The sequence below is a fragment of the Rana temporaria genome, chromosome 1, assembly GCF_905171775.1.
Source record: "Rana temporaria chromosome 1, aRanTem1.1, whole genome shotgun sequence".
Classification (NCBI taxonomy): Eukaryota; Metazoa; Chordata; class Amphibia; order Anura; family Ranidae; genus Rana; species Rana temporaria.
The window spans coordinates 206,743,301-206,757,109 of NC_053489.1; the positions used below are offsets into that span (position 1 = coordinate 206,743,301).

The following is a 13,809-nucleotide window of genomic DNA, read 5'->3' on the forward strand; positions in this document are numbered from 1 at the left end:
TGCAGCCTATTTGTAAGATGCTATGCCTTATGTCACTCATATCAACATATTTATGTGAGTGCTTTTGTTTATTCATATAATGACTTTATAACCTTGATTGCCCAGGTTATGTTGATTATGTTATGTTCTTTTTAATTGTATCATGTATTAAGTGGCTGGTTGTTGTTTTGCCTTATAGCATCCTTTGTGCAACAACGGGCATACATCCTGCAGTCTCTCTAGATCAGGGGTCTCCAAACATTTTAAACAAAGGGCCGGTTTATTGACCTTCAGACTTTAGAAGGGCCAGATTGTGGCCAGCAGGAGTAGAAATTGTCCTAGCATCAGTGGGAGTAAACATCACCACATTTGGTATTGGGGGGGGGGGGGGATAGTGCCCCATTGTTGGTATCCTAGGGAAGAATAGAGCCCTCATTATTTGTGTCGTGAGAGAAATGGTGCTCCATTTTTGGTGTCGGATGTCAGAATAGTGTCTTGTATCAGTGGGAGGAATAGTGCCCCAAGGGCCGGGTAAACGCAAGCAAAGGGCCACATCCGGCACTCGGGCCACAGTTTGGAGACCACTGCTCTAGATGAATGCACCCATCCTACATTATGCTATGCCAAGAAGCCTTTTTTGTGAGTTATCATTGATATATATTGTATTTATATGTTAGTTTTTGTTTTTTGTAAATTTCTACTTTTTGTTTTTTGTTATTTATAGGTATTTATGTTACAGATCTCACCACTGTACCAACCCCCTGAAAAAGACTTACAACTTTTTGAGTTGAAACGCATTGGGTTCCCTTATACATGTCATGTGTTGAAGATGTTATGTACTACATATGTGGTGGTTTATAAAATATGCTCACTGCATTGTTGTTTTTATCATGTTTAGACCATTTGGTCTTTAAGGCTGTATATCAATAAATATATGTAATTAAATTGTATTATATTGTGGCCCAACTCCTGATTCTAATTCAAGTCCTATTCCATATATTCATTTTATTTTGATGTTACTCTATAGGGATGTGGCACCTGTGAATTCTTATTGGGTTTGATGAAGGCTTTACTAACACCTGAGTTTTATTTTACAGGATTGCTAGTTTGTCGAAGGAACATAAGATATACAGCAATAATTCACATGGTTGTAGTTTAATAGCACAGAATGTGCAATTTAATTTACAATAGTGCAGCCAACACTTCACTCTCCAAAATAGTGAAAATAAAAAAGTATCTTAATACCTCACAGTTCCTTTGCCACTGAGCATACACAGAACCATACTGTACATTTATTTTCACAAAATACAATCAAAGAGCACAGCAACAAAAGCATATGGCTTCATTTATGCAAGAATAGTGCAGCTGACCTTGCAGAAGTCAATGCCCTTTTGTAAGTAAGTCTGAAAGATACAGTCATCCAACAGTGCAGATGAGGTGGCTGAAGCTGCTTTTTCCCATCCAGTAGCATTGGTAGAACTGAACACGTACTGAATTCCACTTTATTATTCCTAGCTTGTCACTGTGTGCACCCACTGCACAGCATCACAGCAAGTCAATGACACCTCCCAAGTGCCTTTGTTGGTAGAGCTTGTCCTTCCTCCTGACATATTGTTATAACAGCCCCAGCAGGATTAGGTGGAAGACCCAGCTTGTTTGATGGCTGCTGTCACAATCACAATGGAAACTGAAGGTCTGCCCTATTGAGTTTAGGGAGAGGGCAAGTTTAATTTAAACAGTAATGTAATATCCAAAGCATACACTACTGAACAATTAAAATCATGCATAAAACATCCATTGTCTAATAACTTTAAATAGTTGTCAGTAAGATTGTTTTGTTCCATTGGTTGTTATCTTGGCCCATATTCATAACTGCTTGGTGCACCAGCTGTGGAATACATGTTAGCTGCTGCTGGGTTCATATGGTGATGATGGTAGCCATGTCCTCTAATGCTTGGCAAGGGATAGGGGCTCGGTCTGGTTTTTGCTCCTAAATAGTGATCGTAGGTTGTTGGATACTTGTATGGGTGGTGATGAAGAGGTTCTGAACCTTGAGAGTGTGGGTCCAGACGCAGTTCATGAGGGGGACTGGGCCTGCCAGTGCTAAGGGGCACAAGTCCACCTGGTACAGGAAGTGAAGGACTAAGAACTCTAGACATGAGTTGCTGGTGAGCTGCGTCCCCGTGTAATGGCGTGCCACTGGTATCCCTTTCATACTCCCTTCTGCTGTCTCCATCTGAAAAAGAAAGGACAATAAAACTTCATTATATATCATTAACATAGAAACAAATTTCCTGCTTGTTCAAGAAAAAAAAAGTACTTACGCTATAAAAATAGAAAAAAAATAAAAAAATAAATGTGTGTAGCCTGCCCTAGGAAGTGTTAACAAAATAACATTTTGTTAAAACAAAATCAGAGTTTTGGGAAAAAAAACATTATGGGCACAGAGATATAATCACTGTGCCTAGCCCTATTTGACCTTTCTTACAACTGATATAAGTCTTAATCACAAACACAACTTTAACAGAAGTATACAGTATTGTGCATTACTGAACAACAGGTATCAAATAATTAATAATACTTGTTTTTCCTACATTGTGGCCATTTGGGAGGGTCTCCTGAGGTTATCTTTAAAAAACACTTCTGACCTCAAATGCTCATACCTGCTGCTAAACTCGCATAAACTTGGTATGTAAAATCTGTTAAAACTGACATTTTTCCACTGCAAGCACATCTTTAAAGTCATTAAAAACTTTTATCCTAAAGTTGTCTTGTATCAAATCTCAGTATTTCCACCTTTTCACCCCCTTTCTTTCTGTAATACCTAAACCTATTTCATAGGTTTTTGATATTGATTATTGTTTAGTTCCACTAAACCTCATTACAAAAATATGGAGACATATATTAAAATAATTTGAAGACATCACAAGTCTACACTAAGCAGAAATTGGGGAGAAAGCATGTATAGGGTATAAATGAAGGTAGTGATAGACATGAACTGATTGTTGTTTGATCTTGTATCATGTTTGCAAATTGCAGGTAGCAGCAGACTGGTGCTGATTTTACCGGTAGCCATGTTGATGACCTAACATTTTTTTTTCAGTTTTTACAAATGATATACCGTATATAATCCATGTAACATCTCTGCAGTCAAGCAATACAACTTGGTCATCTGCCTGTCCCTAGACTGTGATTGGGCAATGAAGGAGGAGCATTAGACTAATAAGGTAATCTCTCTCCTTTTGTCAGTATATTCCTTGTCAGCTCATGTGCATGCAGTAAGGCCTGACTGGCAATCAGTACTACTACTTTCTCTTATAATGTGTATTGTATTGTACAGGGAATTATAAGAGGCTGATATAAAGAAACATTCACATACTTGGATTTGTGGCATTGCAAAATAAATGTAATGATATTATTTAACACATATCTGCATTTATTGTTTTTATCTACATGGAGTTCAGCTTATCGATTACATTTTAATTGTTAAATATTAAGGGGAAGCATGTTGGTACAAATTTTTGTTTTGTACATCAACAGACTTTTATAACTGAAATATGGATACGTTTTTATATAGGCAATTATATATAATAGTATCTCCAGGGAGAATATGACAGTTGTTTAATTTTAATATTGTGTATCATTGGGTTTTATATAAGTAGGCACAAAGGGCAATTGAAATCATTTTTTGGGGGATACATTTGAGTGTGATTAAATTGATAACATCACATAACAGTGACGCAACATGTCGGGAGGAGTCGGGTAAAGTAATTTCCTGTTATGGCCAAAACCGTAATTCAGATATCCTCAAACTACGACCCTCCAGCTGTTGCAGGACTACAAATCCCATGAGGCATTGTAAAACTCAGACATTCACAGACATGACTAGGCATGATGAGAATTGTAGTTCCTGAACAACTGGAGGGCCATAGTTTGAAGACCCATGCCGTAAGTCTTCCATTTGCAGCGTCTTGCTGATGTGTGACCCCACCCTGATGTGGCTACTTGCATATCTCAATTTTAAATGTAAGTCTACCTTTGTTTTGAATAAACTATTACTTCATACTACTCCATGAGGAGATGTTTTCCTTATTGCATGTGCGATGACCATTGTCAGATGACATCATACAGAGATTGCTTTGGCAGTTTGATGCACTTAATCATTTGATTTGAGGTGATCGGCCATTGAACATGATGGCGGATTTGTGCCTTGTTTGGGATTCAGCACTAATTAATGATTGTTGACACTGGGATCTGTCTGTCAATCACTCACCATTTATTTTGGAAAAAGGACTGCACTCTGTTGCTGTTTGATTTTTTTGATTTTTGATTTCACTCACTGTCTACATTTGAAGAATGACTGCACTTTATTGTTGTTTGATTTTTAATAACTTGTGCACTGGACTTTAAATTGATTTATTTTCCATCTATTATTGTACATTTTTTCACTTCATTTGTCTATACCGTACATGTGTTTTTTGAATTTTTGAAGGTATATTGCTGTATTTAGATTTAGCGCTGCTCCATCCAACATCTAGGCTTTATCAACATTTGAGTGTGATTAATTTCTCTGTAAGTTATTTAGCAAATACCCCCCCCCCCCCCCAATTGGTGGTATTTAGGGAAGGGAGTAACCACATTTTTTAATATTGTTCCATCTTTAGTTCAAACATAATAATACATATATATTATAATACCAACAAGCTGATACTGGGCACAGATTAAGGAAATACAAAGACCAAGGTGGAGGTAGAAGGGTAAAAAAGTCTCATTTGTTATTATTGCTATTCTGAATTCAATGGGTCAGATGTTCTTTCACCCTGTTAGTAAAATAAACAGGGGGCTTTGTGATTGTTCTAAACAGAAGCTGCCAACAATGCAGAAGAGCCTGTGTGAATAGTAAAGCACACATTTTCCAGCACTCCGCAGTCAGAATGCACAGGGGAGGAAAAGGCAACACAACTGTTGTAAGCAAAAAGCCTCCAATCCACATCATTGTGAATAAGTCAAACCTGTGTCCTCCTGACAAGACATTCTTATAGGGATGAAATCTGAAAGAAATGACTGACAAGTATGTGCACGCTTGAAATTTCTTAAAGTTGTGTAACCCTAAACAAACACAGACTGCGTTTATTTGACCAGACCCAAAGTGTGCTATACAGGATAGGCCCCTTGTTGTCTCTAGAACTGTTTGCTCTGCATAATGGAAAATAAATACATATAAAATGTACCACTGTGTGACACTTCAAGTCTGAAGTGTAAGTAGCATGCAAAACTCCTGCAGCTAAGCTCATTTATGAAAGCATACGCAAGTGGAGACCCTGCCGTGCTAAGGTCATTTAGGCAAATGTACCTCTATTTTGACACGTATAGTGGCAGAGGCTCGTGAAAGGTACGCAACTGAATAATTCTGCTTGTTCCTGTAGGGTAGTGTAGCCTGTAAATAGATTCGGCATTGATGAGCAGAAGTGTTTGAATATAAAAGAAGGCAAGTTTAGAAAATGATACTTTTTGGTTTGAAAACATTTTTCTGCATTACCATAAGGAGGGGTTCTCTTCCCTGTACCTTGATAGATTTACTATATATGACACTTACAGGGCTTTCTAATTGAGAAATAGTAGAAAAATAGATGTTGTATTATGCTGACATTTCCGCAAGTCTCTGCACATCTCAAGGTATATAATGTGCAATCAATAGTTCATATATGTATACCGTATTTATCGGCGTATACTGCACACTTTTTTCCCCTTAAAATAAAGGGAGTTTGAACTGCGCCACCGACATATACCGAGCGCAGTACACTCAGGTACATTCGGCCAGGCTCGGCTTTGCTCGCGGTCACGCTCCGTGACGCCTCCTAGCCTTTATGTGTAAGAAGCCGAGCGTGGCCGAGCATGCCCGAGTGTACTGCGCTCGGTATATGTCGGCGGCGCAGTTCAAACTCAGCGCGGGAAGCAGGGATTTGACTCAGAGACAGCGCGGGAGGACACCACCGAGGCCGCAGACGGACGCCGGACAAGGCCGCCGATGGATGCCGGGCAAGACACCGACGAGGGGCATTCAAATTGTAAGTATTTTTTTTTTCTGAAATTTCCCTTACAGGTTGGGGGTGCGCGCTATATGCGGGTGTGCGCAATACCCCGATAAATACGGTACATCTTTAGGCCAACAAAGAGAAGATTGTAGCTTGCTTTTCTCAGACACTCCTTAGCCTCCATGTAGATGTAGGTCTATATAACAGCACTGGCTTTGGGTGTAAAATGACTGTTCTTGGATTCAAAGATTACTATATGTACTTGTAACATAATAATATTTTTGTTATGACCTTGACTGAATGCATTTTTTATTAAATTTACCTAAATGTCATTTTTGATGATTTTCCCTTTTTTCTTGCTTTCTGGAATTTATCTTTACTATTTATTTACATATAAGTGTTATATATATTGTTCTAAATCTTCTCCTAGTGGCTATTAGCAAATCAACCGTTCGATGACTTCTGGGGTAAAGGGTAAGCCATGTCAAGAGTGGATTGTTTTAGTAGATTTAGTAGCATTTACTATGATTATTTTCATTAAATTGCTCACCAAAAAAAAGGGATTAGCAAATTTTGTTAAAAAAAAAATACTATTTTTTCAAGGAGTCACATAAAGTGATAATAAATTGGTCTCTGAGGGAATAGTTTTTTTTTGTTTCTACTTTCAAAACTAGAAAAGTGAAAATACTGTATAGCATATTATCTGCACATTAGAAAATAGGCATATTAGTACTTTAAATGCAGTTTGACATGATCAGTCTGATCAAATTAATCTTTATGCAGAATAAGAATATATATATATATATATATATATATATATATATATATGTATATATATATATATATACATACACATACACACAATATATATAGCATGCTTTTAGACTGCTTTCTAACTATTGGTTTTAAAATATTCTTTGTATTATATGTTGCTAGCCTATGCCTCTAGTTGGAATTCTGGTTCTGGTTTATTTTCCCAAGTCTCTATCCTAGTTAATTAGGGTAACCTTATAAAAGTAGATAGGTATTTGTGTGTGTGTATTTTGCTATGACTGTGGCCAGGATTGTCGTGGATGTCAGTTTTTAGAATTTATATATATAATCCATATAACATCTAGACTACATATTTTGTAGTGTTCATTTCTTCCTTTTTATAGTTGTAATATGGATGGGGACATTGGCTTTGTGTGGCTTATATTTAGAAGATGAATATACATATGGTACATATGCAACATATGTGATAATCACTTAAGATAATTGTATACTGTAATAGTTCAGGTAAAGTGGTTCTTACGATACACAGAAATTTCAAACATATCAGAAAAGGTTAATTTTCCTACATAGTGACATTTTCCTCCAAGTACTGGTACATTTTGGGTGGGGGATATGCCTATTTCTGGCCACCCATCATAATATAGTGTTAAGGCCACACAATACTGAATAAGCTAAAACAAGATCAAGACTGCATAACATATCAAAACAGCATGTTATGAGCTTTCACGGCTGCATAGGAAGATAAAGTGGACTGGCAAAGATCCTGATGACTAGATCCTAACACTAAGCCCAGGAACTGACCCAAGCAATGTAAGCACCCTATAAGAAACAAGCCAGATGCAAAATCAAGGTTTCCTCTTTAGGAGCTGCTTTGAAAATGCTGACAATGTTTCTGTGTGCTGCCTTCAGCATTTCCAAGCTCAAGGGGCCAGACAGGAACATGGCAGGGTGATGCAGAAAGAAAGAAAAAGGCTTAAATAAGTACACCCCCTCCTTTTCACTTACTTGTCCAAGCACAGCAGAAATAATGTAGATTGGTGTTGGTGCTTGAATATGCAGCAAGATAAATAAAGTGTAGTGTGCTACATGCTGTTTTCTGCTGCGCTAAACTAAATGCTTACTGACTTGTAAAATTGGAATAAATTAACTTGAACAAGAAGTTCCCAAATAATTTACTTAGAAATTGAAGTTACCATTTGTCTGGAAATTTGGCAGTCAATAGACAAGTTCTGTAATGAACAACAACTGTTCATCACACCTATCATGTGACATATTATAGGTCATGTAGTTAAGTGATTAATTCAAGTCAAGTCAAGTGATAAGTCAAGTACGTATCCCTGTATAGAAGCCAGTGTTTAATAAGTACCCCTTGAGATTGCTGGATTTATTACCAGTACCCCGTGATTCTGCATACCTGAGATCTGTTTTATGAATTTTATATTATTTTTAAAACTCTGTTAAGAGATGCATGTACTTTAGCAAATAGAAGAATTCCCTAGGGGTATGCTTGTTGAGAACCCTAGATCTAGTTTACTAAAGGTCAATACAGTATAGCCCATAATTACTTAGACATGTGACTTTTTTACTATTTGCTTTCGTGGGGTCATTTCTTTTAATAGAACATGGGTACTATACATTCTGCTAGCATAGACATGATGTGAGCCAGCATATTGATAAGCATCGAGGGTGGAAATATTTCACTGACCTTTGTCACTTCCATTCTGTGGAGGTGATGAAACAGGATTCCTAGACCTTGCAAACGCACTCATAAGAGGAAGAGATCCTGGCCGATGATTCCTAGGCCTGTCAGATAAAACAGAAATAAGTCAATCTTAAATTGTACATGACCATAAGCTAAATACTGGGGCACATTTATCAATGAGGCAACGATAAATATAGATAAAGATAAATATGCTTTTTCAGAAGTCAGTGTATCTATATAAAAAGAAGAGTACAATGGCCCAGGAGGGGCTAACATTACTGAAAAATGGCCAGGTGATAAAATTTGCAACAAGCATATGACTTCTAAAGCAACCTGGACACATTGTATGACAGACAATGGAACTTACCGGCTGGGTCTGAAATGGAAATAAGTTCCAGTCCTATACTAACTCTAATGCTGGTAACAAGCAAACTGCAGAAGAGCAGACAGAATATACTTTCAATATCTGATGCTCACTTTATAAATGTGTTCCAATACTGTTTTAAGCTAGGATCACATGGTTGAAAGGACTGTCTTTTTTCCATCACGTTTTTGTAAAATGAAGTGGATTAGACACAGGAGAATCGGAGATAGCAGAGTAGGGCAGCTTAGAGAACTATTGTTCTTCAGGCAGGGATGTATTAGTAACATACACACCGTCTGCCAAAAATGGATGTCAGAAGAAGGTCAAGCAAAAGTGCTGTTTTTTCAGATCTCTATGCTATACTGCTCTGCCATTTATCTCTCCCATCTCTCACCTGTTTGTTTACAGAAGCCTGATAAGGGAGAGTTGGTCCTTTAGGAAACTGCATGAACAAGCCCATACAATGGTTTCCTACATTTTGTTTAAAATATTCACAATATTTTCATATTCAGACTGTTTATTAAATCGAGATGACCACCTGAAAACCTACAAGGGTAGTCTGATACACATGCATGATCTGAATATCATCATCAACATAACTAGCCAATGGGTTCATGATGGGAAGGAGAGGAATTAGTAGGGCTGATGGAAGCTGCAGATACTCAAAATAGGATTTTTTTTTAACACCACCAATGGTAAGCAAAATATTATCAGGCACAACCAATCAAATAACTATGTCTTATAGCTTCTTTTACCAGGCCATGTTACAATTAGTCTTTGTCTACCTCAAATATTCAGCCAAGTTAAAAAAAAAAACATATAGAATCTGTTTCTACATAGCCATGCTTGGCATCTATAATTCAAAATAGAAACATGCCTCACGTAAAATATTACATATTTACTAAATGACTCCTGATGTATATTTAAATACAAACAGAATAAAAGCCAAGTGGCTTTACTAAAAATGCTCAAATAAAACAGTAGCTGTTTTATATATTCATTTTAGTAACCATTCATCCTCATTTCTGCTTTGCATATACCGGTTTAGCAAATTCTTGATATCCCTGTGCAAACATTTTGCACTGAGGTCTGAGGCATGCAGCCACTTGCACTTAAACTAAAGTCAATACAGTGCAAGTGCTAGTGAAGATTTTGTTATTGCAAGGAGCCTTGTTCATAAAATTGCAAATATAAATGTAGTGATTTTTCTGTCTTAGAAATTAAGCTTGTATATCCCCATCTGTTAAAATGGAAATAGTCAAAACATATTTATTCATATTGAGAGAGCGATTTTTGTTCAGCTCTGCAACTATTTTTCACAATAATGTTTTTCAATAGACAATACTCACCAGTCTTCTGGGTCACAGTCCCGGAAGCCCTTCGCAAAGGGATTGCTAGCAATTTTAAGTTGGGTTATCTAGGATGAAACAAAAATATATATATTTATTAAATATTCTTCAAAATATCAACTCAATTAAAAAAATGTATTCATTCATTCAAAGTCAGTTAATAAAAAAGTTCTGTTTGACGGCTGGAATTGGTCTATGTGTAGTTTTAGCAGTCAGCATTAACTAGTTATTTAGCAAACTTTCCATTAACTGCAGTCTTTATTTCTTCTTCGATTTCGTCATTTTGGTGAAATCCATTGGAGCCAATTGGGAAGGAGATTTGAAGGTAGTTTTTAAAGGTGCAATGGTATCTGAGAATTATGGAAGCTCATGTCAGCTATCCACCACTTGTTCCCGTGCCAAAAAATTGTCTCTAATTAGCCTCGTTATTTTACATATTTTTAACAGAATTGAAAGAGTGGAAAATGTTTTAACAAAAATGTAAAGTGACTGTACACTAATAACATTTAAATACACAAGAAATGGAAAGTAAGTCCTAATAACAGTGCCAATTTTCAGTTTCCATGAATATGAATTATCTTATTCTCCACAGATCAGACATTTTACATTGTTTCTCAAAACAACTAATCTCAATTAGCACAACCTATCTGTGATTAAAGTCACGCTACACTGTTTATTGGATTATACTTTACACTATTTACCAAAGAACTGCAAAGTGATTCACACTTAAATATTTATTATTAGCTATGAAACAATGACATTTAAGCCTTATCAGTTCTCATCTGCTCTCATCAAATTATTTAAACAGTTAAAGAATGATTTACCAAGGTCTTGTACATAATTTATATATATATATATACACACACACACATCTTTTTGAAATACATTTTAGTTTTTATGTGTTTTGCTATGCATAGCCATTTATTTGAATGAACCATGTATGTGAAATTCATGACTTTTTGAATGTACAACGCCTGTATATGCATATATGTGAGTTGTGAATGATTAGTTTTTCGGTTGTGTGCTATTGAGGTAAACTGACTGTGTGTGAACAAGGCCTAAAATTGGGCTTAACCTCTTTTTAAAATGTTGTCAGAGCAGATATGGAAAAACAAAGGTTAGAAAAGCAAAGCACTTTTCTATAATAATGCCTTTTCAAGTTTTATTTTTCCTAAGCTAATTAAAAACTGAAAGTGTATAACTAGCTTATACAGACTCATAGACGTTGACTCTGTTTTATTTATTGAAATTTTAATCAGTAAAGTGCCTTCATAATATCGTGGTTTTGGTTGATTTTATTTTACATTTTTAAAAGTTTTTTTTCTAACTGATCTTTTATCTTTTTTTTATATTTACATGTAGTAAACATTCAATGTATACCAATGACACTGGATTGGGGTTCTCTGAGGAGGGAGGCTACGAGACTTAATATGAGTCATGGAGGCGGAAAATTCACTCATCTGACTTATTCACTTGTGTGTGTGAATTTTAGCTTGAGCTATTGGTCTCTATACAGTGTTGGATTTTTTCAACAATTCAGGTAATGCAAGTCTTATAAATGAGCACCACCTGCTGGCCATACATTTTTATGCATGTTCACATTACTGAGGTTGGACTGCAGGATCAGTGAAAAGCAGTAACTGACAAGGGTTGGTCAATAGAGACTAAGGCAAGTTGCAGACTGGACACTAGCAAATCTGTATCGGATGACAACGTACTAGTGACCAGAAGGCTAGAAAGGCCAACAAAAACACTAAAAACTACTCACTTGTTACTATGTCATAATTTCCACACTGGCTGGTACAGCAAGACCTTGCTGCCTCACTGTTGAGATAGATGCTGCAGTGTTCCAACCAATGAGGAAACAACACAGAGAGGGATACATGCAGTGAATACAGCTAAGTTCAATTAATGATCTCTCTAGATATCCATTCGCTGGTGTATTCCCGCTAGCAGCAGCATCGCCGCCATGGTGTAGCTTAATAAGACTTGACTGGATATATATAAATGTGTATGTGTGTGTTTTTTCATAATTATCTGACTAAAAGGACGACAAACATATTTTAACAGTTTTTCCCAAAAATAATAAGAAGTATAAATACAGTAATTAGAATACTATAGGAGTAGAGAGTGTTCACTTAGCAATGTGAAGCTCTATTTATTTGAATTATCCAATCATATGTAGGGCTAAGTACTGTTTATTTAATTTCCCCTGTGCATGATTGGGTATAGGAGGACACAGCTTCACTATTCCAAGTGCTTCTTGAACTCTCTTAGTACATCAGTCCCAGGGAATAAACACTACAGCTTAAGTTGAGGTGAAAGTTAGTTCTTATAATTACAATTTTTAAGACTCAGCTGTGTTGATTTACTAAACAGGTCTTTTTCCACCACATTAAACACCCACTTGTTTCCAGGAGAATATAAAAATAAGAATTTCCGTTGCACTTGCCTGGATAGCTGAATGGAACATAGATTCACTGGGTTAGCTGAAAAGGTTACACCTTTAGTAAATCTCCTTCAATGTATTTATATTAACTTTGTATAAAAAATTACCAGCTGCTTCCTTTCTTTTGACGCTGGAGGGGAAGAGCAGTTATTTACTGAAAAGGATAACTGTATTAACTTTCAAGGCCTATCAGTTTATAGGGGAAAATATTCTCTTAAACCTATTTAGGTAAGGAAAAGAAGTTATAAAAAAATAAAAATTTTACACCAGCTCAGTGTTTGTGATCTGCAAAGGTAAATTATTAAAATTAAAAAACTCAAGGCTTAGTTAAAGTGTTCATTGTATTTAAAATTAAGGAGCAATACTGAGAGAAGGAATAAAACATTGCGTGGGTTACTATTTTATAACTTTTATTTAATTAGAAATGTTCAGGTTTGGGGGACATAAATAGAATTCCTCTTTTAAAATATCTGTAAGCTACTTTTTAGATGCAAGGCTTTTACACACATTCTGATACTTCAGAAGACTGGTTGGAAATTCCACAAAATTAGGTAAACCAAACACAACAATCAGGGTACAAAACCAAACACAACAATCAGGGTACAAAACCAAACACAACAATCAAGGTACAAAACTCACTAACTGGTGACTAATAAAAGTGAGCTGCAAGATAAAATATTTTTTTTTTCCTTGTTGGAAAATCATTCTCTGCCGACAATCAATTTTGAATGAGAGGGGGATATTGATCAATTGTTTGCCAACTCAAATTCACTATTTATTAGGTATTTATTTGCTTGCGAACATTGTCACCAAACCAAAATGAAATCGAAATATCAATAACGATTTCTATTTTAGTTAAAAATAGAACCAAAAAATCAGTATCCTTATAAATAGGCTTTATTACACCTTGCATGAGTCATGCTATTAAAAAAACGTTTGTGCTAAATTTGATTGATCCCCAATTTTTCTAATTAAACTACAATTTGGCAAATTTTTAATTTTGGTTCAAATTGCATTAAACTTGCCAATCCCCAAAAAAAAAAAAAAAAGAATTTATTAAGACTTTTAGGCCCACATTGAAAATACACAAACCCCTTAAATTACAGGTTTATGGATGCCTTAAAGTTATACGTAGTGTTACATAACCACAATGGTTT

General features: G+C 35.9%; 1 protein-coding gene across 3 annotated transcripts in view; it reads right to left on the bottom strand.

Moving 5' to 3' along the window:
• Window positions 1–662: 662 nt before the first annotated feature.
• TBX1 (T-box transcription factor 1) overlaps window positions 663–13,809 on the bottom strand; it is a 53,169-nt gene continuing 40,022 nt past the window's right edge. For 2 of the 3 annotated variants that reach the window (XM_040348082.1, XM_040348066.1), the window contains 4 exons: window positions 10,204–10,271; window positions 8,494–8,591; window positions 5,333–5,416; window positions 663–2,215 (listed from right to left, as the gene is read on the bottom strand). In XM_040348082.1, the coding sequence (XP_040204016.1) occupies window positions 1,830–2,215; window positions 5,333–5,416; window positions 8,494–8,591; window positions 10,204–10,271 (636 nt within the window). In that variant the 3' untranslated portion in view covers window positions 663–1,829. The remainder of the gene's footprint in view (window positions 2,216–5,332; window positions 5,417–8,493; window positions 8,592–10,203; window positions 10,272–13,809) is intronic. The other variant, XM_040348076.1, reaches the window with a different exon arrangement.